At 47.8% G+C, this 27,276-nt stretch overlaps 1 protein-coding gene and 1 long non-coding RNA gene across 5 annotated transcripts in view; one reads left to right on the forward strand and one right to left on the reverse strand.

Annotated features, from left to right (window-relative positions):
• The first annotated feature begins 1,165 nt into the window (after positions 1–1,165).
• The window catches only part of LOC125517984 (monothiol glutaredoxin-S10-like), a 31,570-nt gene continuing 5,459 nt past the window's right edge, over positions 1,166–27,276 (forward strand). The window contains exons 1-5 of one of the 2 annotated variants that reach the window (XR_007287868.1): positions 1,166–1,550; positions 1,676–1,749; positions 18,524–18,598; positions 18,862–18,888; positions 24,254–26,103. Coding sequence is in view for 1 of the 2 variants with exons in the window: in XM_048682949.1 (XP_048538906.1) it covers positions 1,309–1,550; positions 1,676–1,749; positions 18,524–18,598; positions 18,862–18,888 (418 nt within the window). In the remaining variant the exon portion in view is untranslated. The remainder of the gene's footprint in view (positions 1,551–1,675; positions 1,750–18,523; positions 18,599–18,861; positions 18,889–24,253; positions 26,104–27,276) is intronic. The other variant, XM_048682949.1, reaches the window with a different exon arrangement.
• Positions 1,756–18,510, reverse strand: LOC125517985. Of its 3 annotated transcripts, none has more exons than XR_007287870.1 (5): positions 9,341–18,510; positions 8,621–8,668; positions 6,932–7,059; positions 5,960–6,033; positions 1,756–5,866 (listed from the first exon to the last, which is right to left on the reverse strand). It is a non-coding gene; the product is annotated as an uncharacterized LOC125517985 (long non-coding RNA). The 3 variants fall into 3 exon arrangements; XR_007287871.1 differs by lacking the exon at positions 9,341–18,510 and adding an exon at positions 8,953–8,963; XR_007287869.1 differs by having other exon boundaries at positions 8,621–18,510.

Genomic DNA, 27,276 nt, shown 5'->3' on the forward strand with positions numbered 1-27,276 from the left:
GGTTTCGGTCGTCCGGTGGCTCGTGGGCGTCCGAACGTCCGGTAGTCGCGTACTTCCGCTGGTTCTGGCTCGGTCGAGGTGGCACCGGATTTCCGGAGATGTTCGGTCGTCCGGTCGCGTCGGACATCCGCTGTTTTGGCTCGGGTGTGAGGACGCTGGTCGTCCGGTCCGGGCCGGACGTCCGCTCGCTGTAGCTTGCGTTGGTTGGGGCCTGGTTAGGCTGGGGCTTCAGGTGCCGGACGTTCGGTCCCGACCGGTCGTTCGGTGGCTGTAGCTTCAGTGGCAGCTCTTCTTCTTGTCCTTGGCACTTGGTGTCCTCGCCGTTTTGTCCGTTGGATGCAACTGCTCCGTGGCCTTCCTTCAAGTACTTGAACACACATAGTGTTTTCGCTTGAGGTAGTAGTCATGTCTCATGTATAGAAAGTGGTAGTTCGAAGAGGAGCGAGTTCACCTTATCTTCGATAGCCTTTACTCGGGCTCTTGTCATTGGTCCAAGTGGTGTCGTGGGAGACGGAGGTAAGTCCATGAGGATGACCTTGGGATGCTCCACATCACTATCTCTATCACATGCGTTTAATCTTGTAACTAGCAAGACAAGGGGACTGACAATCCTCCTACCGTGTTAGGGACGAGTGTGTGTGTGTGTCTTGTGCGTAGGTGCTGCTTACGTTGTTAGACTGAGATACTTTTACTTGATTGATAACCTCGGTTCTGTAAATGAGAGAAATACTTATTATCATTCTGCTTCATCCTTATTCTCGAAGGAATCCCAACAACCCTTGCAGGAGCAATAATGGCTCTAGCCCTACATTCCACCGCCTCTCGGCCCCCTACCTTTATATTCTTTAGAAAATCTTGAAAACACCACCTTATTGTTCCATGCCGATCAAATTTAAAGATTTTTCAATTCTTCGCCAGAGGGGGAATCCATCATAGCAACCATCATCAGCGAAACAAGATACACGCAAACACGATACATTTTTCATTTCTCTAAAATAAGACAACTTTTTTTTGAGCAAACATTTTTTCGAGAGAATTTTGAGCAAACATGATACACGCAATTGAAAAATCGCAGCGAAACCAGAACCGCGAGCAAAGTGGGCCGGTTCGGTCGGCGATCAAACACACACATTCCGAACTGGGTCGGTTACCGACATTATTGGGTCTGTGGCTTGGGATTGCGTTCCTTTCTTCACGCAGAACAAGAAAGAGAGTCGTGGTGGTGAAGTGTTGAGAGGAGAGGCAGAGCCTCGCCATCGCCATCGCCATCGCCATCCCCATCGCGATTTCATCTTCCCGTCGCAGCAAATGCCGCCGCCGTGCCCGACCCTCTGCCGCCTCCCCGCGACTAACCTCGGCCTCCCTTGGTGCCCCCGGTCCATACCTCTCCCTCGCCTCGCTCTCGCCGCGCGCCGCGCCAGGGCCGTCGCTGCCAGGGCCTCGTCATCCTCTTCCTCGCCGGACTCCTCCTTCGGCTCGCGGATGGAGGACTCTGTCAAGAAGACGCTCGCCGACAACGCCGTCGTCATCTACTCCAAGTCGTGGTGCTCGTAAGAACCTCACCTGAACTCCAACACAACCAATTCGTTCCACGATTTGTTTTCTGCGATGAATTCATGCGAGACACTCGTTGGTTCCCTTCGTCATATGTGCTGGTGCTTACACTATACCGCAGGTATTCAATGGAGGTCAAGGGTCTCTTCAAGCGGATTGGCGTGGATCCACATGTCATCGAGCTCGACCAGCTCGGTTCGTCCTTCTTCTTCTTCTTCTTCTACTCGTATCTCTATCTATTATCTATTGGCTATTGCTATTGGGTGAATCTTGTGTCGCTTCTTGCAAGGCATGGCTGTGTCCAAACTGTTTTTTGTTTTTTGAAAGGAACATGCCGTGCATTCCGTTACGTAGTTACATATTAGTGCTGGGCAAATCGCCAGCTACATGGTTCAGTGCAAATCCTGGGAGTTGGCCCAACAAAGTCTCACACAGACCAGCTTCCAAAGTAGTTCCATGCGCAGCTAAACCATGCACCAGCATATGCCCGAGGGCTGGACACAACGCTTACAGCTGAAAAGCCCACACGCAGCTGGAATTTGATACTACTGACAATTGCTCATAACCCAGCAAAAAAAAACCCCAAACAAACAGACAATTGCTCCTAGTTCCGCTAGATCATAGACTTCAGAGTTCACTGCCCTCATCAGTTGCATTGAATCAGTTTCAAACATTACTCTGTCGCGCCCCATCGACATTTTAATAGCATATAACAATGCCAAGGTTTCCGTTACCCGCACCTGCAGCCATCGCCTTGCATTGGTCATTTCTGATAATGAGTCCCCAGCCGCCAGAGTTGGAGTCCCTGTGGAAAGCGGCATCAGTGTTAATCTTGAGAATCCCAGCCGGTGGCCGAGACAATTTGTGGTTTAGCTGCTGCTTTTGCCCTTTAGCAGTCTTTTTGTTCTCCATTACATTCATAAGATGATAATTAACAGAAGAGCAAATATGCTCAAGCGAGATGGGGCCTTCGCCCGAGTTTGCCTTATGGCGTTCACTCCGCCAGCTCCAAAGGAGCGAGCAAGATTTTATTTTATCCTCCTCTGATGATGTAAGGATCTGTTCTAGGGTGCTTATAGCACTGGTACAGCCAGCTAAAAGCAACCTGATATGCTCCTGTAAGATACGAGCTACGGATTCGAGATCGATCTAGGAATTTAGGTGGAATTCATAGCTGTTCTTCCCAACCTCCCTCACAGCGGATTCGAATTACAGAGTGGTGCCGGCCGAAGCCTCATCTAGTGCCAAGCCGAGGAAGAACTCCTAGCTCACCTACTTATACACGCTAACCTATTACACCCTTATCGGGCCCAGTTCGGGCTTGCAAGCCACTGGGGAAGCCTTTTCTCGAGAGTGGGCTGCGCCGCTGGCCCAGGAGCGTTGCCTTTGAATCTTCCCTCCTTCTCAGCACTGTTGGCGTTATCCATGGAAGTACTAGCGCCCCAAGCCGGAGCTCTTGGAAACTTTTGCTTCAAGGAATCAGTATCCTCCCAGGTGGCCTCCTGGGGCGATGAATTACTCCACTCCACAAGTACTTGAGCAACAGTACGGTCCCCTTTGCGCCTGATTCTCTGTTGCAACACTCGCACAGGAATCTGAATGAGTGAAAGATCAGAAGGAAGTGATGATTGTACCTGAGAAGGAAGCTTTATGTATTGCTTGAGACCAGAAGCATGAAAGACTGGGTGTATCTTGCTTGATTCTGGAAGTTCCAATCGATAAGCCACCTCTCCAATATGTTCTAAGATCTTATATGGTCCATAAAACTTAAATGACAGCTTATGGTTGGCCCTGTGAACAACAGAGGACTGTACATAAGGTTGCAATTGCAGAAATACCTCCTGTCCAACCGCAAACTGCTTGTCAGTTTGATGTTTACTGCATAATTCTTCATTCGTTGTTGGGCCCTAAGGAGATGCTGTCTCACAGACTGATTGATGACTTCTCTCTCCTCTAGCCATTGCTGGACATCTGGTGGATCAATAGTATCAGATGGAGTGATTGCAAAGTATCTAGGACTGTGCCCATAAAGCACTTCAAACAGAGTTTTTCCACTGCTGAATGCCAGTTGGTGTTGTACCATAATTCACACAAGGAAATCCACTTTTTCCATTTCTTGGGATGAGCACCAACAAAGCATCTGAGGAAACATTCTATCTGCTGATTCACTCTCGCAGTCTGTCCATCAGTTTCAGGGTGATACGCTGTGCTCATATTCAAGACAACACCTGTTCTTTTGATAAGATGCTGCCAAAATGCACTGGTAAAGACTGGGTCCCTGTCAGACACAATAAACTCAGGCATGCCATGCAGCTTATACACATTCTCCAAGAAGATCTCAGCAATTATAGGAGCAGTATATGGATGTTTGATTGGAATAAAATGACCATATCTTGTGAACTTGTCAATGACAACCATCAGACAATCAAAAGCTTCAGAACTGGGCAACCCAGAGATGAAATCCATAGTGACAGTTTCCCAAGCCTTCTTTGGAATAGGCAATGGAGATAACAATCCTGGGTAGTTAATCCTTTCTGGTTTGGCCTTTTGGCAAATTAAACAAGATTGGACTCTCTGTTTGATGTAACTTTTCATCCCTTTCCAACTGAACAGGGAATATATTATGTTATATGTAACAGGGAACCCTGAGTGCCCCCCAATTGGGCTGGAATATTTTGTCCTGAAGCAATGTTTGTTCACCAATCCAGATGCAGCCTTTGTGTCTAAGTAGACCATTAATCAATGTACATGGGGGTTTATATTTAGGATCCACAGCCAGCTGCTGAATAATGTCCATGGTAGAAGCATCAGAGGCATAACCTTGAGCTATCTCCTGCAACCAACTTGGCAAAACACCAGATATTGCAAATGACTGGGCTGCTTGATGAGGCTTCCGGAAAGGACACCAGCTGCTGTATTATCACTTCCCCTTTTTGTAATGAATTTCATAGTCAAGACCCATCAACTTTGTGTAAGCCTTATGCTACCAGGGAGTGTGTAATCTTTGATCAGCTATATGTGACAAACTTTTCTGATCGGTCTTGATTATAAACTGCTGCATTTGCAGATATGGCCTCCAAGTTTCTACAGCTAAAAGTATTGCCATGTACTCCTTTTCATGTACAGACAAACCTTTGTTTCTTGGACCTAAAGCCTTACTCACAAAGGCTAGAGGATGCCCTTTTTGCATTAGAACTGCCCCTATTCCAGTGTCACAAGCATCTGTCTCAATCATGAAAGGTTGTGAAAAATCTGGCAGGGCTAAAACTGGAGCTGAGATCAGGGACTTCTTAAGTGTAGAGAATGCTTCTTCAGCCATTGGATTCCATACAAAAACTGTACCCTTCCTTAGCAATTCAGAAAGAGGTTTACTGATCACTCCATATGATTTGATGAATTTTCTGTAGTATCCTGTCAAACCCAAAAATCACCTCACTTCCTTGGTATTAGAGGGAGTTGGCCAATTATCAACAGCTGTAATTTTACTGGGATCAGTAGAGACTCCTTGAGCACTAATGACATGCCCTAGGTAGGATACTTGCTGTTTGGCAAATTCACACTTGCTTAGTTTAACCTTCCGTTGTTTTCTTCCATAATTTGCAATACAGCAGACAAGTGTTCAATATGTTCTCTGAGAGTCTTGCTGAAGACATGAATGTCATCGAAGAAGCACACTGCATACTTCCTGAGAACAGGGGACAAATCAATATTCACTAGTGGCTGGGGCGTGCTATTGGCACGCCTCCTGAGCGTTCATGTGCGCACTTATCTAGTTTATGCACCTCCGCAGGTTTAGGTTGATCCTTAATGGCACTTATACACAAGAGTAAGGGGCTGTTTGGTTCTAGGCCTAGCCATGCCACACTTTGCCATACAATGTTGCCATACTTGCCTAAGGTTAGTTCTTCAAAATGAGAGCCACAAGTTGGCAAGCCTAAGGGAATCTTGCCACACTTTTTGAGAGTATGTGATGTGGGACCCTAGTGTGGCTTGCCTAAGGTGTGGCTTGAACCAAACACCCACCTAAACTGGTCAAACTTGCCTAACCTTAGGTGTGGCAACCTTAGGCAAACTTAGTCTCAAACCAAACAGCCCATAAGTAATTTGACTACATAATTATAAAAAAAAGTGTTTTGACTACAATGATTTATTACAAATATGCTATTATGAGGATCACATGTGCTCAAACAAGTGTTTTCATCATTCCAATTCCCATTGAACTGATCCTTGATTCTTTTTTTAACGTCATGTTGAGTAGGAGAGTCTCCTGTATATTTTCATCAAGTAGCTGATCCTTGATTCTGGTGCATGCCTATAAGAAAGAACACATATTTATGTATATTCCATCAAGTATATGCCAGAAATATCAACAAGCAAAGTTGAATGTAAACCTGTGCAGTTTGACCTCAAGTCCCACCATCCTAGAAACAGATGGATCATCATCCTTGCGGGTGTGTATGGAGTGCTTTCATCCTTGCTCTAGAAACAAATTTGTATATGTCAATTTGCTAGTGCCAATCATATGTGTAAAGACAAGGGTAAACATGAACCGGATATATGATTTTATTTCCAGCATACTGCCCCTTGATATGTTTTGCTTATGTAGAAATGCTTTAAAGTAAATAAAAAATACTCATACAGATTTCGTTCTTTATGTGCTGAAGTAAAAGTAGCTAGTATCCATATAAACACAAGTGATTCGGTTCATCTAAAACACATCAGGAAACGTAAACAAAACACATATAGTGTTGAAATTTAGATCTTAGACTGAATATCTGAAACGGACAACAGGAGCAAGTCTCAGTCCAAAAATACTGCCTACGCCTAACATGTTACAGAACATTAAACTAACACATACACCTAATCAAGTGGCCACCTAGTCAAAGTAGCTCATGTGCTCATTCCTGGAGAAACAAGGCATCCACTTTAATAGTAAACTCACACTGTTTATTTTTTCGAAACATGAGCGCTGCTCATATGAAGTAGGATGCATGTACCACAGTAATTCAATGTTCAGTTAGTCGAAGGAGAGAGAATGTCAGTATAAATACAAATAGAATCCTATCGGTTCTCAATCTTCTGGAGAAAATGATGTTGGCAGGTTGCTCTCAACATCATTATACAGATGATGTTCTCTATAAGACCTCAACCATCGAGCGAGATTAGCAAATGTTGATATTTGGATTTTTCTTTATAAAAATTCTTTGAGACCCCCCACATTCAAATTCCCATGAATCATTCAAGTAACCTCTGACCGATAAAATTCGAAACGTTGAGATTAGAAATAAAAACAGTAGAGCAAGGCATTAGATTGCAAAACTTGATAACGGAAACATCATACAAATTACGACACCTACAGGGTGGAGTAGGAGCTCACCTGGAGCTTAGGTGTTTTGCCCGCCATCTACACTCTGAATAAAATGGATGGCGATGAGCAAGGGGAGGGTCGAGAGGGTGAGGACAAGCGGAGGAGCACGCGCAAGGGATCAGACCTGCTGCAAATTCCTGCACAAAAGGCGACCCTCTACTTAGTTTCTCTAGATCCAGGTTCTGAAGAAAGTCAATGCACAAACCAACTGAGACCATCAGTTTCAAGCTTACTCGAAATAAGAAAATGGCACGTGAATAATATCTCTTACAATATATCTATATTAGTCAGATCCACCAATTGATCAAAAATGGAATATGTTTCAGTTAATGATATCGATAGAAACATTTCTTTGTGTGTGCTCAGTAGGCAAAAGGATACGCAACATACATGTCCTCTGAAGCTAATATGAAATCATCTTGAGTAATAGGCAACCACACCATAACTGGATTAATAAATTTTGAAGCAAGCTAACAAAATCTGTGAATAAGTATTATTGTTCAGACAAACTAAATAGGCTCCATGTACTACATTTTCTATGCATCAACATATAACCCATTAAAAACAGAGAACACTTGATGTGCATCCACATATACTTGCTAAAACACAAAGAGAATGGTAACTATTCCTCTACTGTCTGAATGAGTTCACATACACTTGTTAGGAAAACAGAGAATACTAATTGCTCCGGAGAAGATTTCGTTTCTTTGCAGGTTTAATGCTAGAAAAAACGAGATTCGCCTAATCATTTCAGTAGATGAAGTAGTGGGAGGTCACGAAGGAAGTAAGGGGGCATGATATGTCAAGCAGTACAGATAATGCCATAAGTGGAAAATTAAATAAGCTCCATGTACCAGCCAGATAATCCAGAATGGAAACCACCATATACATTTTCTATGTATCACATATACTCGTTAAAAAGGAGAGAACACTTTATGCACATCCACATGTACTCGCAAAATAACGAAGAATAATTTATGCACATCCAGATGGTAATTGCTCCTCTACTATATGTATGCATCCAGACACACACTCATTAGAGAAACATAGAAGACTAATTACTCCTCTAACCTCTGCAGACCTCAAGAAACAAGAGCTAAAAATTGATCCAGTGAAACCTAACACCAGCTCCTAATCTGTCAAGTACAGAAGCAATTCCTCTAAACAAAACACATAACAAAAAATGAGCAAATGTAATTATATCAATGCTCCAGGATGACTTTAATTTGTCACTAAATCTGCTACAACACACTAATATGTAAAGAACACCAGATGTACAAGAAACATCTCATACCTAGATTTACATGAGATATATTTAATTTATCCGATAAGAATGGATAGGAAGGCCCATCCTGAAGATCCTACAATTGATGTGTGTGTGTGTGTGGGGGGGGGGGGGGCATCAAGCAAAGGAACAAAAGCACCGTAAATCAAATCCAAATGCTCAAAAGGTCATGTGGACATCATGAAGGAAAATTAATTCATGGCTGCAGTCTACAGTATCATGTTCATATGATTTCAGTGAAAGGTTGCACTGAAATCAATCCTCAACGCAACAGAGAACGATGTATTCAATTTTCTGCCGCTTCTTCTATACCTGTATCACATTGGGAAGACAAGTAATATGTTAGTATGATCGTTAGGCATTTCGCTCAAGGAAGCATCACTAATTTTTTTTGGACATCAAGCATATCCAACCTCGATCATAGGAGCACAGCACGGACTTTGCATCAATCATCATAGAATCTGTACCAAAAATCAAGCCCGATTCAGAGAAAATAGAAGTTAATTTTTAATTCCTCTCTTCTTTCAACAAAGTATACAACTAAAAATAAAACAGAGAAATGCAAAACCTTTGAATATGTAGACGCATTTATCAAACAACCACAGCAATTTAGCAATATCATAAGTTCTAACCCTTCTCATAAGAAAAGAGAGAGAGAGAGAATTAATGGAGAGCAGCAGACTACGTGTGCAGGCATACAAGCGAGATCTGGGTATGGGAAAAACCAGGGGGTGCCACCACTGACCTGCGGAGGCTACTGCTCCTTGGCGTTGATGGGAAGCAGTGGTTGGAGCATCGGGAGACTTTGTCGGATCGCGCCTCCACGTCCCGCATCGAAGTGGACCACAGACCGAACACCCCGCCGCCATCATGTTCTTGCTCCTCTCTCTTGAAGAGCCACTGGTAGGGACACCCATCTACGTCGCTGACCTTGAGAGTTCAGGGCTCGTGGATGAGCTTCAGGCCGGTGGGCGCGCTCTCGACCTGGGCGACCTCGGCCAGCATCCATTGGTTGACAAAGTATATCGCGACCTCAGGATCAGATGGACACCACGCGAATGCGACAACAACCAATCACTGAATCTAAGCTTGTAGAAACAGTCACACATAGATTGCAGGAGTGAAAGAAGTACCTCTGAAGATTTTCAACACGATGCTCGACAGTCTCGGCCAGTCCATGACAGGGCCTCCCTCAGCAGCTCTGCAGGCATAGTTTAATTTTGTAAAGATGGCATTTTCCTATAAGGTTTTAGAATCCATACTAATACGGATAAATCATGACTGTAAAATCTTGCTGCAGAGCATCGCGCAATGCATCCTCTGTAAGGTACCAAACATAACGAATATCTTTTCTTAATCTTATGCTCCTGAAGAAAGGAAGCTCGGTACTATCAAAATCCTCAAAACATCAGACCAGTAAATGGGAGAGAAAATTTGTATATCTTCAGCCAAAGCAAACAATCTTTTGCCGATTCAGTGCTATTTCAAACAAATAATACTTAGAATTTCTAGCCCACTCATTAAAGATCAGGTTATCGTATCAGCATTAATTTAGTGGTATAATTTGAATATGAGTACGAAGGTCAGGCAATGCAGATATACATCATAATTTCAATTTTCCATCAATCCCAATGGTGAGTATCGATCTCTTTGTAGCTTCATATAAACAAGTGTTAACACGATCCATTTTACAAAATGAGTCCAAAAATTCAGGTACTCACCTCCATCCCATTTATGAAGATGGTCATGTCAGTCAGACCGATGAGCAAGGGACGTGGTACTGTCCTGCTCGTCGAGGGCACCCTTCCACAACCCCTCACGGCTAGGCCCATTTTCCAAGGAAACTCCAGCTGCCATGCCATGACTTATGTCTAAACCCAACCAGCTATGAAAAGATCATGAAAAAGATTGAGGTGCAGAATGTTGTCAAGCATCTTGTGTACCTGAGCGAAGGGCCTTCCTGTGGGTGTAAAACACAACAACCAGCCACACCGTGTCTGATGCTAGAGGCAGCGCCGCCGTTGGATAAGCCTGCGTCATGATATAACCAAAAAACACCTCAAAAGCAACCACATAATAGGTGAAAGGAATAACAAACAATTTAGAAGATCAGTAATAGCAATAACAACTTGTAAAATCCACACAACCCTCTCAGGCAATTTTACAAACACCTTGTCTCCATGGATATACATCACCTATAAATTCAACTCGGAGTATGGGCAGAAGCTCCCATGGGAGCTTTTCTTCTGTAGGCCCTCACCAAGCGGAGAAAGCCAATCCTAAAGGGAGAAGAAACAAGCTGAGCGAGAAGGGGCTTCCACGAAAAATATCAGGTCGACACTACACGAGCTGCAGCGGCGCATCCATGACCAGCGGCGGCACGAGCTCCTCCGGCCTCGCTGCTCCTTCCCCCACTGCCGTCATTCTCACCCTCCTCATCTCCTCCGCCCGACACACCACAAATGCCCGCCGCTGCTCACCCCGATGACCCGACCGCCCTGTGGCACTATGGATGGCAGGTGGAGGGCTAGTATGGGGGAGGGGGGGAGGAGGAGAAGCGGCGGCGGCAGGGGAGAGAGAGGAGGAAGAGGAGGGAGGTCGACGAGGAAGCAGGGTCGCGTGCGGGGGTTGGAACGGGGCGGCCGTATCTGGGACAGCGCCCCATCTCTTCCTTCTGGTCGAAGGAAACGACGAGTGGTGGGGGCAACGACAAACGAAACGAAAAGGTGGAACAGTGCCATCGCCATCCCTTCATGTCCACGTGGCATAGCCCTTTGTGCGCCATTGTAGCGACAGTTAATGGGTTTAATGGTGCCTTGGAAAGTTCCAGGACCTCCAGTCAGACCAAAAGCAACCACCAGGAATTCAAAGTGTCCATTATGAGTGGAAAATGCAGTCTTATATTCTTCTCCTGGTGCTAGTCTTATTTGATGGTATCCTGCTCTTAAGTCAAGCTTAGAAAACCAGGCAGCTCCAGATAATTCATCCAACAATTCATCAATAACAGGCAAGGGATATTTACTTTTGAGAGTAAGAGCATTGAGGTGTCTGTAGTCTACCACCATTCTCAAGTGCCATCCTTATTTCTCACCATGAGAACTGGGGATGAAAAAGGGCTGCTACTTGGCCGAATAACTCCAGACTGCAGCATTTCAGCAATTTGTTTTTCCAACTCATCCTTCAAATGAGGTGGAATTCTGTAAGGTCTTTTTGCCACTGGGCAAGCTCCAGGAATTAAGGGAATTCTGTGATCACAATGCCTCCTAGGTGGCAATTGTTTAGGAGCTGCAAAAACTTCTGAGTATTTCTCTAGGACTTGTTTAATTTCTTCAGGCAGATGTTGGGATTCCTCTTCTGGAAGGTCTATACAAATAGACAGCACTGTGAGAGCAAACTCTTCTGGAGCAGTTCCTTGTAATGTTACTCGTTTTCCTTGATATTGGAAGGCCATCCATTTCTGCTGCCAATCACTTGCATAGGACTGTGTGTAGCCAACCAATCCAGACCAATTATTCCATCATGCATGCCAAGGTCTAAGAGCATGAATTCACTAGAAAACTGATGATCATCACAGCTCCACTTGCACTCTGGTATGGTTTGTCCACTGATCGAAGTGGCTCCATTAGCAATAGTGACCTTCATTGGTCTGACAGTCTTAGCATCTGAAAACAGTTATTTGTATTTGTCATTGATGAACGAATGAGTGCTCCCTGAATCGATCAGAAATATCATAGGAGTGTTCTGTTGGAATAGTGACTTGTATTATTAGGAGGCCAATGCCAATATATATACATATGCATGACGATGCCAAGAGGCTACAAGAGGATGCCAAGAGAACAGCCTCTTAGGCGTAATCGCGCGGCTTGATCCCAGATCCTGTCTGTTTTCCTTGACCTTCTCAATTTCGGCTCGTACCTGGTTGATCTCGCCGGTGAGATCCTCCCGAATTGTGTCGACTTGCTTGGCGATGACCTCTTCCAAGCTGGCAGATGTTTCGTCGAGCATCTTGCGGACGGCCTGAACCAAATCATTCCTCTGCTCCCGAAGCTGCTTGTTGATGGTTCCGGCCATGTCGCCCTTGAGCAACTCGTAGATCGAGCGCCCTTCCTCCGATAGATCCTCCATCACTTCCTCTCGCTTTCTCTCCTTGAATCGAGTGGGGTACTGGTGGTGGTGAAACTCCAGGACGAACAGCTCTGATGCCAATTGTAAGATACGAGCTATGGGTTTGAGATCGATCTAGGAATTTAGGTGGAATTCATAGCTGTTCCTCCCAACCTCCCTCACAGCGGATTCGAATTACAGAATGGTGCCGGCCGAAGCCTCATCCAGTGCCAAGCCGAGGAAGAAGAATTCCCAGCTCACCTACTTATACACGCTAGCCTATTACACCCTTATCGGGCCCAGTTCGGGCTTGCAAGCCACTGGGGAAGCCGTTTCTCGCGAGTGGGCCGCGCCGCTGGCCCATGAGCGTTGCCTTTGAATCTTCCTTCCTTCTCAGCACTGTTGGCGTTATCCATGGAAGTACTAGCGCTGCTGACAGCTCCAGGTTTAAACTTCTCCACTCCTCCTTGACTTTCTTACACATAAAAAAAAAGAATGTCCCCCCTCTTCTACTAATCTGAAACATATAGGACAGCGAGGTTCTACCTCCATGCCTCTGCTTTGTAGCTCTGCCATACTAGTAAGCTGTTTGTAGGTAGACTCCATAAGTGAAGCACTTTATTTGGGAGGGTGAACGACCATAATTTTTGCTGGTCAAATTCGCCGGGTTCCTCATTTGCACTTGAGGGCGATGTTAGACCTGTTCTGGATTCCCGGGCAGCACTATTTTTTGCTACTCTATAGGCAGATTTAACAGAAAAGTACCTCTGTCATAGTGCCAAGCTCATGAAGTCATCAACGTGTTCTTGAATTGGAATTTTAAGTATGATTCTTGCATCTTCTGGAACAGAAGTCGGCACACCAAATCCTCATCCCAACTGTTCGCAATAGGATTAATCAGGTCACTTACTCTATTGATCAAATTATTTCCCTTATGACTGGTGGCCTTTCTTGTGTTGTTTCTTGGAATCCACGGGTCGTCCCATATATTTATATATGCTCACCACTGCCAACTCTCCAAATGACCCCCTTTTTCAAAGGTTCCACTCCCTTAAGAATGGCCACAGGTTGGGACTGCCTCCAGTATCGAGCCATCTGGGTACTATCTTGCTGAGAGAACTTGTGCACATAAAGAAGAGGGTTTTGAAGCAGCCTGAGCGCTTGCGTTTCCAACATGGCTAGGTTGAAAGCATGGAGCTCCCTCCAGGCCCTGATTGTTCTTCATTCTCGTCAATTTTGCCTAGCGTAACCAATGCACTTTATTTTTCTTGTCAACTTGATTCCATCAATACCTGTTAATCATGGGATTCAGTTCTTCACACATGTCTTTAGTGATGTCAAAACAAGCCATGGTGTAAACAAGATTTGTTTGTGTTATGGCTTTTATTAAGGTTTCCTTCCCTGGCTTTGAAAGCGACTTCTCCTTCCAGCCTTGGATCTTTTTCCAAATTCTTTTCTTCACATATTCAAAAACCTTCGCTTTCGCTTGCCCTACATATGTTGGAACGCCCAGATATTTTCATCATAGACCCACAACCGAGATCTGCAAGATGTCCCTCATTTCTTGTTTTTGTTGTACCTTCGTTTTTCTACCAAACAAGATAGATGACTTAAGTCTTTATTAATCACTTGACCAGAGCAGACTTCATATGCGTTCAAAATGCGGTTAACTTCTTGGGCATTACTTGAATTTGCCTCCATCAACAGCAATGAATCATCTACAAAAAGGTGGCTGACACTAGGGGCTCCCCTACAGATTTTGATTCATGTGAGTGAACCATTCAGTTCAGCCTTGTGATGCATGGCCAAGAACCCCTCTGCACAGATCAGGAAAAGATCTGGCAAGAGAAGAACTTCATGGGGTATAATTGTCTCAGTGACATGTTGACTTTGATCTGGTAGCACAGCCCCTGACGGCGACGCTCGAGCTGCTCGGCCGGGGTGAGCCGACGGAAGGGGCGCGTCGTGCGCCGCGGGGGCCTGGGCTGGACGCCCCGACGCTGGTGGTGTTGGTTGCGGCCGGGCGGGCTGTCGGGTGCCCCGGGACGGTGACGCCTGCTGCATGGCCACCACGCGACGCTCGAAGGCGCGGGCATAGTACATGGCCGTCTGGAGGTCCTGTGGTCCCTGCATCTCCACGTCCAGGCGGATATGATCCGGCAGACCGCCAACGAAGAGCTCGGCCCGCTGGCGAGCCGTCACGCCGGGCGCGTTGCACGCCAGGGCCTGGAAGCGCTCGGCGAAGTCCTGCACCGTAGAGGTGAAGGGTAGGCGCCCAAGCTCCGCCAGCTGGCTCCCGCGTATCGGCGGCCCGAAGCGTAAGAGGCAAAGCTCGCGGAAACGCTCCCATGGGGGCATGCTGCCCTCGTCCTTCTCGAGGGCGTAATACCACGTCTGTGTAGCGCCTCGGAGGTGATAGGAGGCGATCCAGGTGCGGTTGGACGCGAGCGTGCGTTGCCCCCTGAAAAACTGGCCGCACTGATTGAGCCAATTCAGGGGTCCACGATGCCGTCGTAGGTGGCGAACTCAAGCTTGGAGAAGCGCGGCGGCGTCTGGCCGTGGACGACGGAGGGGTACACCTCATCGGTGCGGAGCAGCGAGGACGCCGCCGCCGAGTAGGTGAGCTTCAGAGGGCCACCCTGGAACAAGGGCTCGTTGACGCCGGCGTAGGGGTCAGCGGAGCCTGAGGGCCCACCGAACTGGATGGCCGAGGGCGGCACCGGCGGGGGCAGCACGTGCGGCTGTCCGGAGGCCGTCGTGTAGACAGGCTCGAGGGACCCGGCGAGCCAGGCCGGTAGCAGTGATGGCGATGGAGGGAACCAAACCTGGTGGATGGGCACCCCCTGAGCCGTCGTTGGGGCGCCCTGGGTCGAGGTTGCCGGTAGCGGTGGCGGCAGCGCCATGGTGGGAGCGATGGAGGGCTGTTGCTGCTGCTGCATGGTGGAGGCGCCGATGTGCGCCGCGGGTGGCGGCTGCTGCGCGGCGGAGGCGAAGGGGGTCGCCGAGGGGGGCGGCTGCCACGGCGGCAACTGCGGTGCGGTGGCGAAGGGCCTAGGCGGCTGCGGCCCGTAGGGGCTCGCGAGGAAGGTGTGGATGCCCGCGACCGCCTGGGTGAGGTTTCAGAGGGCAGCCGTCATCTCCTCCGGGGTGAAGACGACGGGGGTGGCGATCGGCGGCGTCCAGGCGGAAGAGGACATCGGGCCCGACAAGGACGGCGCCCCAGCCGCGGAGGTGGCCGGTGGCGTGGTGGTGGTCGGCGGCGGGAGCGTGGCGGTGGGAAGAGATGTAGACATGACCGATCCCGAGACAACTGATATCAGATTGATAGGAGCTGGGATCCTACCAGGCCTAGCTCTTAGGTTGTAGGGGTGGAAGGGAGGGTGGCGAGGAGCTTGGCGCGACGGCGTCGTGGTCGCGCTGTGGAGGACGAGATGGCGCAGGAGGCGGGTAGGGTTAGGGTTCCGGCTCCTAAAGGGAGCCAGGCAATAGTTATGACTTATTGCTTAATTCCAAAACGTGGCCTTACAAGTGTTTATCTAATCCTTGAGGTTCTAATAAAAATAAAGATAAGTTGGGCTATGCCCCTAACTAGACGCGCCATTGGGCCTCCTTCGGCTATAAGTGATGCCGGTCATAACAGGCGCATTCTCTAGGAACTCTAGAGCGCTCCGCCAAGGACGCATTCACCTGATAAGTCCCGAAACTACTCTTTCACCTCAAGTGCGCTTTGTCAATGGCGCATTCTCGCCTACAGCTATGAACATACACCCACCATTTCCATGAGTCACTCGGCACCCAAACCACGTCTACCATAACAAGGCTAAGCATGATATTACATAATACAAACAGTACACACATATGGCGACAAGGAAATGCATAGTAAATATAGGATGTGTATCGTCAGAAGAGAATTTGCTTTTGGCCGATGAAGAATTAATATCTCGTTGATGTAGTAATGCTCTCCGGAATTTACTCGCGATTTATACTGGAAGTGATTGCAATCAAATAGACCCGAAATTCAAATAAAGAACCAAATGAACAACAAACATTATATAATATAGATATTCAAAAGGAATATGATAGATGGAACTCTTACGGTGTAGATACAAAGCACATTGATTTGGATCAATAATATAGATAATCTCTTGTTGACAAAATGGAGCAAAGAGAAATTTTGCTGGGAAAGTGGACGGCAGGCCTCTGGATTGGATTTGCAGTTGAAAAATGCCTGTTTTGAATGAATGACATAAGTGGATGTGCCTCGTGAAACGGATCATGATAATATCCTCGATTTTGCCGGAAGTGCACCATCTTTGAAATTTAGATGGCTCTGGTGTAGGTTGGCTCGAACTAGATAGATCCAACTGCCCCAAACAGAAAAGTTTCAGCATAAACATTGTGTAGATCGTTGATTTGAAGCTACTCGTAGAAGGAATTTGAAAAAGAACAAACAAGTGCAACAAATTTGATGAATTCGTGTGGAAATACCTCTGAACTAGATTACAAAATTGGAGAGATATGATTGACGAAACATGAATTTCTTTCTCTGAATGGATTTGTCTTGATGAGGAGAAACTTCTTCGTATTGAAGTCCTCCCTATCCGATGAAGTTTTTTAGGTCGATTCGTTGAATCTCCTGTCCAGGAAGCGCTGGGTTTCGGCTGTGCTGAGAAGACAATGGAGCGGCTACAGATTGTTTAGGTGCCGAAAAAAGGGACAAAAGTAGTACATGGTCAAATATTTATTGGTGGAGGAGAGATGGATATGCGTGGCTTGCATGAAAGAAAACAAGGCGGTGGCACATCGTGTTCTTACAAGATTTCCTGAGAAGGAAGGAAAGCAACGAGCCTACATGAGCTCGGGATACTGTTGGGCCAGCAGCAAGCAGCCCGATAGAAAGAAAATAAAAAAGGGAGAAGGACAGTGGGCTCAGCCCAGTTAAAGGATAGAGAGAGAGAGGCATGCCTGTGCTGCGCGCATAGTGTTGGACTGTTTTCTTATTACTAGATAATAGGAAATTGACTGGTTAAATAAAATACCAAATCACTTTCAGAAATATTACAAAACTATAATTACTAATATAGAGCACAGAAAAGATATTTCCACCTCAAATATTAAATATACCACATATAATATTTCTATAAGCTACATTTTGTGCTTTATCAATATTCCTTAAAATTAATTTAGGGTTCTAGACAATTCCGTAAATATTTTCTAAGTCCAAATAAATAGCCAAAAAAAATTAAAGTATTTGCAACCTATTATTTTGAAGAAGTCGTATTATCGCCTCTCGTGATTGTTTTGAATATTTGTAAAGACCCAATTTAAAATCCAAAAATAAACTTTTGGGAAAATCCTTTTATTCCCTTTCATTTGAACATTCATTTAACTCCAAGAAAATGCACATCCTAGTCAAAATTAACTAAAAGCAAGCAACACAAGCAAGTTTTAATTAATCCTATTAAAATAAATAACATTCCAAATTTGAAAATTTTGGGATGTTACAGTGCAATTCCACTCAAGTGTGTCAACAGTTTGGGGATTTTGGATGGATATAAGTTTGTGCCTTCCAAACTATTTGAAAGTTCTGTATGCTGTGCTCCTGCTATATTCAATCGGTATTCCTTTAACAGGTTTAGAGAATTAGCATGACACATGTTCCCAGGCTGCATTTATACACCATGTTCGGCTTCCCTACCACGTATTCCACTTTGCTCTTCTTATTTTGGTCAAAATTTTCGTTCTACTCTGAACCATAATAATTGTACTAGCAAAAGTTGCCTGAAATTCCAAAATCCACACATCGCATGGTATCTCTTCGCCAGACTCACCTGAACTAAGAACTCTGCCAGCCGCACCATGCGTGGATTTTGGAAGTTCACGTGACATGCGCACACAGATACACCACCTGTCAAATAACTACTTAAATATCTGCATGTGTTTCTGAAATTAGTCAAGACACGTGCCCTATTTTGTGAGGACTTGGCCCTTCCATGGTTTTGGTGGTACAAACTTAGCTGCTCATGCTAGCATATTGAAACTGGCACGAATCATCACTCATTTTGTGTCTTTGTATTTTAGGAAGTTGCAACTATGATTTTTTCCTAATCATCTAGCACCAGGAACAGTGTGTAGATTTTAGAAGGCAATGGTTTTGGATGTTAATGTGCACCTTGGTATTTTCGTGCAACTGACATTTTTTCTCCTTTCAGGTGCTCAGGGACCACAACTGCAAAAGGTGTTAGAGAGGTTGACTGGACAGTCCACCGTCCCTAATGTTTTCATTGGTATGTAAAGAAGAAGAAAATCAACCTTGTGTTTTTCTCCTTTGTTTATCACCTTAGTATCGTAAATACTTTATGGTTTCTCCTCAAATTAACAAGGAATATCTCTAGTGGATGTGTTCAGTAAGCATAGATAGACATATGCACATTTGCCCTTTGCCTTGCCTGTTACAATTTGTCTTGCTGGAATTCACGTACATATATGCTGTGATTTCAGTTCAGGTGTTGCGTGCAGATTTCTGACCAATTGTTTTATGTTGTTTCAGGTGGAAAGCACATTGGTGGCTGTACAGGTACTTATGCATGTGCTGTGTGTTGAATTCTGATCAGTCTTTACAGTCATACTGCAAATATGTCAAGTGATATCTGTGTCCCTGTATAAATAGTTCAGATTGTATTGTGCATGCTAACTTCAAGATATGTTCCAGTGCTCCTAAGGTATTTTTGTGTTATGTGAAAAAAACATGGTTCCTTTTCTTCCTTGCTTCTGTCTTTGATTCAGTCACGGTTGCATATTCTGCTCACGTTCAGAGTACAACCACAGTGGAAGGATATAAAGTAGGTGATCATGAATCATGCTCTGTAACTAGTTCAACAAGATTACATTTGATTTTATCTGCTGGCTATCTGCATTGCAAGGTGGGTCACTGGCAATTAGCACCCATCTCCCGTGAAGGCTTTATCTTGCATACTAGGTTGCATCTATTTAGCAGAAAAAAACTCTAAATACAAGGATGACATATTCTTTGACAGCTCGTTTGGCACCCTTCTTTTCATTTCATTTGGTAGAAATGGAATGAAATGAAATCTTTGCTGGGATTTCATTTGGTGGAATGGAAATCCAATTGCAAAAAAACATGTTTGGCTGCCACAAGGATTTGTACATTGAAATGACTCCCAATAGCATGTGTAGTTTCAATCTCACTGTACTACTCAGTAATAGCGTGTTGTACATGCTAGTAGAAAGGAGGCGCTTTCTTGGCTGGTGGTCAGGAGCCTTGTAGAGTGACATGTTTGTCAGGAGCACGTGTCAGGCCCGAGCTAATCTACCACTCGATTTAAGACAGTATGTGAAAGAAATCAAGGTAGAACTCAGATCTGAGGTGTATTATAGCTGTATGAGGAGCAGTGGTGATGTAGGGTGGAACCCTATGGGCCGATCTTTCACAATTTGGAGGGGTATTCCCGAAGAACATGAAGAACACGATGAACACAAGAGAGGGAAAACACTCAAATCAACGAGATTCAATTACACATGTGCTAGATCCAAGTACAAAAAGAGAGATACACGATCCAAATCCAAGAAAGGAGGATACACGGTAGCTAGTTCATCCCAATCCGTGAGGAAAGAGGTCTTGAATCCACGAGGGGATCTTCCCTAGACGGGGTCTTGAATCCACTTGGGGAATCTTCTCCTCGGAGGCCTTGATCTCCAAAGGAGTAGGTAACAGGTGGATGAGCAAAGCTCTATCTTTAAAAGCTATCACAATGCTAACCCTAAAATGGTGGAGTATATATAGTCTAGGGGGGGCGAAGGAGTACATGGGCCTCGGCCCAAATCATGCACGCAGGCACCGTCCGGATGATCGGGATGTTGGTCTGGATGATCCGGGCTTCGTGGTCTCGATGGTCCGGGGCAGCGTCCGGATGATCCGGACGTGTTGTGCTGGTTGTCCGGATGTCCGGGTCCTGGTCCGTCCGAATGATCCGGCTTCGTCGGGGGTCTTGCTGTTCTCATGTCGCGTTGTAGCCGGATCGTCCAGGCCGGGGTTTGGATCGTCCGGTCTGGGGCTGGATCATCCGGACGGCGGTCCGGATCGTCCGAGCAAGTCCTGACTTGGCCTTTTTCTCCTCCGTCTTCGTGATTGCTTCTCTCCTTCAATTGTACTTGCTCCTTAGCTTCTCCATGGCTAGCTCCTTGGTACCTGAGTATGCAAAGTGTTTCCGCTTGAGGTAGTAGCCATGTCTCGTGTGATTCGAAAGGGAGTTGTGAGAGGAGTGATGTCACCTCGGTCTCGAGAGGTCTTGCACGTGTACGTGTCATGGGCCCACTTGGCACTTGGTGAGACGACGGTAGGTCCATGGGGATGACCTTGGGATGTTCCGCATCAAGTGGTATCTAGGGTTCTAGCCCATAGTTGGCAATTGGAAGAATTCAAAATAATCCCCACGCCAGCCACAACCCGGCTGTTAAGTAGGCTGAGCTTTAGAGCTAACGGTGAAAAGTAAATGAAGGGGTACAGTAAACGGTAACATATCCAATGGTGGCGACTGGACGCAGTGAAGGAGCTACCGTAGGCCGTCCGATACCCTGAATCGGTATTTGCCAGCTAGGCTACACCTAACTGAACTGTTAACTGAAGATGCAGGTTCAGAATCTAACAACGAGCTCATCATCTCGCAGTCTGAGCCGTGCCATGGTGTCAGCAGGCACGCGCACGAACCCCTGCTAGGTGACGAACTTGAGCATGCCGCAGCGGGAGGTGTGCAAGGTGGCAGCGTTCTGGACCTGGAACGCCAACAGGTACTCCACCTGCACCCAGCTAATCCGGTCCAGCGCCAACTACGGCATGACAAACCAGTTGTCGTCGTCCGTGCCCTCCATGCCCAACAGCGGCATGGGCCTGCACCTGTAGTACTGCACGAACCGGCAGCGCAAAACTGCTGTTGCCCGAGGTACGCCTGCCACACCTTCTCCCTCGCCTCGTCCTCCTTGTTGTTCCAGTTCGATAACAAGGAGCCGCTGCCCGCGCCCTTGCCGGTGAAGGTCACCACCACCTGCCAAGACAGCGCCTCCTTTCATTCTAAGGAAAAGGGAAAGGGTGTGTGAGAGAGAAGGGATGGGAGGAGAAGCGGAGGAGGAGAATTACCTGGGAGGCAAGGTGAATCGAGCTGTGAAGCTCAGCGGCCGTGAGATGAGATCGCAAAGCAACAAGGGGGAGGGGACGTAGCAACAGGGGTTTGGGGTGGAAACAAGAGTCAGTGAAGGAGAGGGACGTGGAAAGGAGGCTCGAATCAGGGGAAGGCTCGCCGTCGGCGCCTGGTGGCGGCAGCTGTGGTGGCCGTCGGGGGAGGGTGCGAAGGGATACGAGGGTGTCAAGATGAAGGGGGCGAGTGAAATCCAAGAGAATGACGAGTGAGGGGCTGAGATTTGTGTTGGCAAAGCTTATGTTAGATTGTGTAAAATATGTAGCCTTCGTACAAGTCTTGTATTCTGTATTGTACACTTTCATGTACCCCTTATATATATGAGATAGCCACACCCGTGTACCCCTTATATATATATGAGGTAGCCACACCCGTTAAGGTTGTTGAGCATTTTCCCAAACCCTAAGTTTAACATGGTATCAACCCAGATTGGTCCTATGTCTTCCGCTGCCGCCCCAAGCCCGATCGCCGCCGCCGCCGCGCCGGCCTCTGCCACGGCCACTCCTTCGCCGTTCCTGTCTTCTCATCCGCTGGCCTTGGTCTACTCTGGCCCGTCATCAATGGCCGGCACTTCCTCAGATCAGTCGCCGCCGCCGGTTCTGTTCGCCCCTCCTTCGTCTGGGGCGGGCTATGGCAATTCTGCACCTGCACCACTGGCGTCCTATGGCGCTTTCTACACAGCGCCCGTGGTGCTGTACGCGGCTCCGCCTGCATCTCCTCACCACCTCGCGCCCGCGGCTCCTTGGCCTATCCATGCAACGCCCGGGGGCACTACGCGGCTTCGCCCACGATTCTGCCTGCGGCGCACTACGCGGGTCCGCTCGCGATTCCATCCGCGGTGCCCAACGCGGGTCGGCCCTCAATTCCTCACAGCGCAGCGCCCACAGTGTCTTACACGGCGGTGCTCGTGACTCCCTCCAGCGCTGCTGACGCGGCTCCCTTCAGCGCAACGCCGCCGCCGGTCTTTGGCGGGTACCAGCCGATTCCTCCGATCACGTCATATCACGGCGCATCTGGTGGTGCTCCGCATCAGGGCTACTACACGCCGCCCTATGCTGCTGCGCCGTCTTTGCCGGATTATGTCACCGGTGCTGCACCGTTCTACTTCGCGCACCTCATCCCGGTGAAACTCACGACGGATAACTATTTGTTGTGGCGTGCGCAGGTGTTGCCGCTCCTTCGCAGCCGCTATCTGGAGGGTTACATTGATGGCACACTACCGTGTCCTCCGCCGCATCATCCGGCGTATCATGCATGGGTGGCTCAAGATCAAGCCATCCTCTCTACGATTCAGTCCTCTCTCACCAATGGGGTTTCGTCGCTGGTCCTCTTCGCTGCCAGCTCTCGGGAGGCGTGGTCTGCTCTGCACACGAGCTTCGCGTCTCAGCAGCAGGCGCGTGCTCATGTCATCCGCATGGAGCTTGGGGAGACCAAGCTTCTTGACCTCAGCATCAGCGACTACTTCGGCAAGATGACGCGCTTCGCACACTCTGGCCTCCATTGGCCAGCCTCTTCGTCCCGAGGATTTCACCACCTTTGCGATGAACGGGTTGGATGACGACTATGATAACCTCGACGAGAACATCAATGGTTGTGACACCCTGCTCCAGCCTTGTGAGCTCTACTCACGCCTCCTCGCCACGGAACAACGCGTGAAGTCCCGTCGTCCCAACCCAAGCTTTGCTTCTGCAAATGCCGCCACTCGCAGCAAAGGGAAGCCCTACAAGCCACCTGCTGGAGGCAAGGTGGTGCCTTCGACTCCACCGACCTTGCGCCCACCTGCGGCCGGCCCCATGCCCACGACCGGGGGTGGCCGTCCGTGTGCTTATTGCCCCTCATGCGGGGTCCAGCTCCCTTGCCAGCTCTATGGTCTTCCGGGGCACATCGCCTCTCGCTGTCATTGCCGCTTTAAACGGGACTTCCTTGGCATCGACAACAACAACAAAGGCAATGATAAGCAGGCTGCCTTGGCCACTCATGAGCATGGACACACTCCATATCCGTACATGATACATGGATACGGGCGCTGCTCATCACCTCACGAGTGAGATGGGCAAGCTCTCCACTCAGGAGCCATATCGTGGTCATGATCAGGTTCGCACCGCCAACCGAGCAGGTATGCACATATCACATGTTGGTCAGGCTTCTCTTCTTACTCATAAACCTAAACAGTTACATCTTCGCAATGTCCTTCGAGTTCCTTCCGCTACATGTAGTTTGTTGTCTGTTCCTAAGCTTACTCGTGATAATAATGTTTCACCGAGTTTCATCCTTTCCATTGTTTTGTCAAGGACCGGGACACAAGGGACGTTCTTCTTAGAGGTCGCCTGCGCCATGGACTTTATGCCCTTGATGTGTTGCCTGTTCCTCAGGCTTTCAGCGGTGTGCATGTCACCTACTTACTGGCACCCGCGGCTTGGTCACCCTGCCATTCCCATAGTCCATCATGTTCTTCATCTCATGACCTTCCAGTTGTGTCCAATAAAAATACCGCAACCGTTTGTCATGCCTGTCAGCAAGGCAAGAGTCATCAGCTTCCGTTTTCAGAGTCGAGTCGTGTTGTCAAAACTCCACTTGAGCTTGTGTTTTCTGATGTGTGGGGCCATGCCCAAACTTCTGTGAGTGGTCATAATTATATGTCAGTTTTATTGATGCTTACAGTCGCTTTACTTTGGCTTTATCTTATCAAGCATAAATCTGATGTGTTTGATGTTTTTCTACAATTTCAAGCACATGTTGAGCGTTTTCTTAAGCATAAAATCATCCATGTCCAATCTGATTGGGAGGGGGGGGGGGGTTGGTGAATACCACAACCTCAATGCATTCTTCAACAAGCTTGGGATTCATGTGCCTTGTCCTCATACGCATCAGCAAAATGGCACTGTTGAACGTAAGCATCGTCATATTGTTGAAACTGGCCTTGCTTTGCTTGCCCATGCATCGGTACCTTTTCGTTTTTGGAGTGATGCTTTTTCCACCGCCTGTTTTCTTATTAATAGGCTTCCTACATGATTTCTTGGGATGAAAACACCACTTGAACTCTTACTTAATGAAACTCCAGATTATACGTTCCTCAAGGTTTTTGGGTGTGCATGTTGGCCTCACCTTCGCCCTTATAATAAGCGTAAGCTTGAGTTTCGGTCCAAACAGTGTGTCTTTCTTGGGTATAGTTCTCTTCACAAAGGTTACAAGTGCCTTCATGTTTCGTCTAATCATGTCTACATCTCTCGCGATGTTGTGTTTGATGAGAATGTGTTCCCATTTTCATCGTTTTCGCCTGCTCACCCCACTCCACCACCTTTGCACTCTACCTCTCCGTCGCCTGGTCAGTTTGTTGATATTGCATACTCTCCTGCGCTGCTTCCTAACCATGCTACAGGTATCGGTCGTGGAGCTCGTCTCGAATTGCTGGAGAATCAGGAACCTGCTGCTGCACCTGGCTAGGGTGATGGGCACGTGCATGCCCCATGCACGCCTCGGCCGACCTCCCCTGCCATGTCGCCCGGGCTGGCCTCCCCTGCTCCGTCGTCGGACCGGCCTCGCCTGTGCCAGTGTCCGGGATGGCACGCCTGCCACGTCGCCTGGGCTGGCCACGACTGCCTCGTCGCCTGGTCCGGCCTCTCCTGCCCTGTCGCCTGACCCGGCCTCGCCTGCCTCGTCGCCTGGGCAGGCCTCCTCGGGTCCCTTCGACAGGACTACGACACCTGGCTCATCATCGCCGGTAGCCTTGCCGACCGCGTCTCCGGACGCATCCTCCGCCTCGTTGTCACCATCTCCGGTGCCACCGCCACCTCTGGTGCCACCAATTGCTGCTGCTTAGTGGCCTCATACCCGCAGCCGGTCCGGTATCGTTTGTCCCAAAGAACGAACGGATGGGACTGTTGCGTGGCTTGCAGCTTGTGTGGCGCACTTGCAGGATGATCCGGCTGCTGAACCACGACACTTTCAGGCGGCTCTTGGGATTCCTCACTGGCGTAGTGCTATGGAGCAGGAGTATCAAGCACTACTCAAAATGGTACTTGGCAGTTAGTTCCTCCGGTCTCTGGTGTCAATATCATTGATTCCAAGTGGGTCTTCAAGGTTAAAAGGCACGCTGATGGTTATTGAGCGCTATAAAGCATGGTTAGTGGCAAAATGATTCAAACAGAGGTATGGTCTTGATTATGAGGACACTTTTAGCCCGGTTGTTAAGTCGACTACCATCCGCCTGCTGTTGTCCTTGGCTGTTACTTGTGGCTGGTTTCTTCACCAACTGGATGTGCAGAATGCCTTTCTACATGGTGTTTTGGAAGAGGAGGTTTATATGCGTCAGCCACCAGGATTTGTTGATCCTGCTCGCCCTCACCATCTGTGCCGTCTGGTCAAGGTGCTATATGGGCTGAAGCAGGCTCCTCGTGCATGGCATGCTAGGCTTGGCTCCGCGCTTCGAGCTCTTGGTTTTGTTCCGTCGACTGCTGACACATCACTGTTTCTTCTTCAGCGACCTGAGGTTACGATGTATCTGTTGGTCTATGTTGATGACATTATTCTCATCAGCTCTTCCGATGCTGCTGCTGATCATCTCCTGTCTGCTCTGACTGGTGAGTTTGCTGTCAAAGACTTTGGCACTCTGCATTACTTTCTTGGTTTGGAGGTTGCTCGGTCCTCTGCTAGATTGACTCTTTTGCATCACAAGTATTCTATGGACCTGTTGCACCGTGCTGGTATGCTGAAGTGCAAACCTGCTGCTACTCCTATAGATCGTTTGTCTGCTCTTGATGGAGATCCTCACTTCTGATGATGCCACTGAGTACCGCAGTATTGTTGGAGGTTTGCAATACTTGACTATCACTCGACCAGACATCTCCTATGCAGTCAATCGTGTGTGTTAGTATCTTCATGCTCCTCGGACTTCCCATTGGTCAGCTGTGAAGCGCATTCTGCGCTATGTCTGTCTCACTGCCTCGTATGGTCTACTTCTTCAGCCCATCCTCATGTGAGCTTTCAGCGTTTTCAGATGCGGATTGGCCGGGAGTCCTGACGACAGGCGATCCACAGGGGGATATGCAGTCTTTCTTGGTCCTAATTTGATCGCCTGGAATGCTCGCAAACAGTCTACGGTGTCTCGCAGTAGTACTGAAGCTGAGTATAAGGCGGTTGCCAATGCCACAGCTGAGCAAGGTTTACGAGTCGACGAGTCGTTCCGAGGTTGAGACTCATAGGCTAATCGTGACTAGTCTAGACTAGTGCTGGACTAGTCGACATGGTACTGTAGTACTCAACTATTGTTAATAACTAGTAGTAGTATGTAGTATATATAAACAATACAATATGCTATAAACAATACAATATGCAATAAAACCAGAAGTGTTAGGCAACGCTCGCCAGGCCTAGCCCAGCATCACACAACACCCCCCAGCTGGCCCATTTGGGCCCAATTGGCCAGCCTACTTAGCTCCCGTCACTGGAACCCTAGCTCCCGATCAATCCCATTGCCGCCGCCAGCACCATCACACACGGGAGCACGCGTGCGCGACCTGCGCCTCCAGGCGCCGGCCCCGGCTGCTGCCGCCGACCACCTCCATGCCTCCTCCTCTCCTCTCCTCTATCTCTCTTCCTTCTCTCTCGTCTTAGGGCTGCGCGCGCCTACCTGTCACGGCCATGGCTGCCGCCCGAGCATGAGCTCCGGCTAGGCTGGGTGACTTATCCCCTCAAAATTTTGAGTCGCTCGACTCAAATAGCTCGACTAGTCCAGACTAGTCTACGACTAGTAG

The sequence above is a fragment of the Triticum urartu genome, chromosome 7 (genome assembly GCF_003073215.2).
Source record: "Triticum urartu cultivar G1812 chromosome 7, Tu2.1, whole genome shotgun sequence".
In the NCBI taxonomy this organism is placed as follows: Eukaryota; Viridiplantae; Streptophyta; class Magnoliopsida; order Poales; family Poaceae; genus Triticum; species Triticum urartu.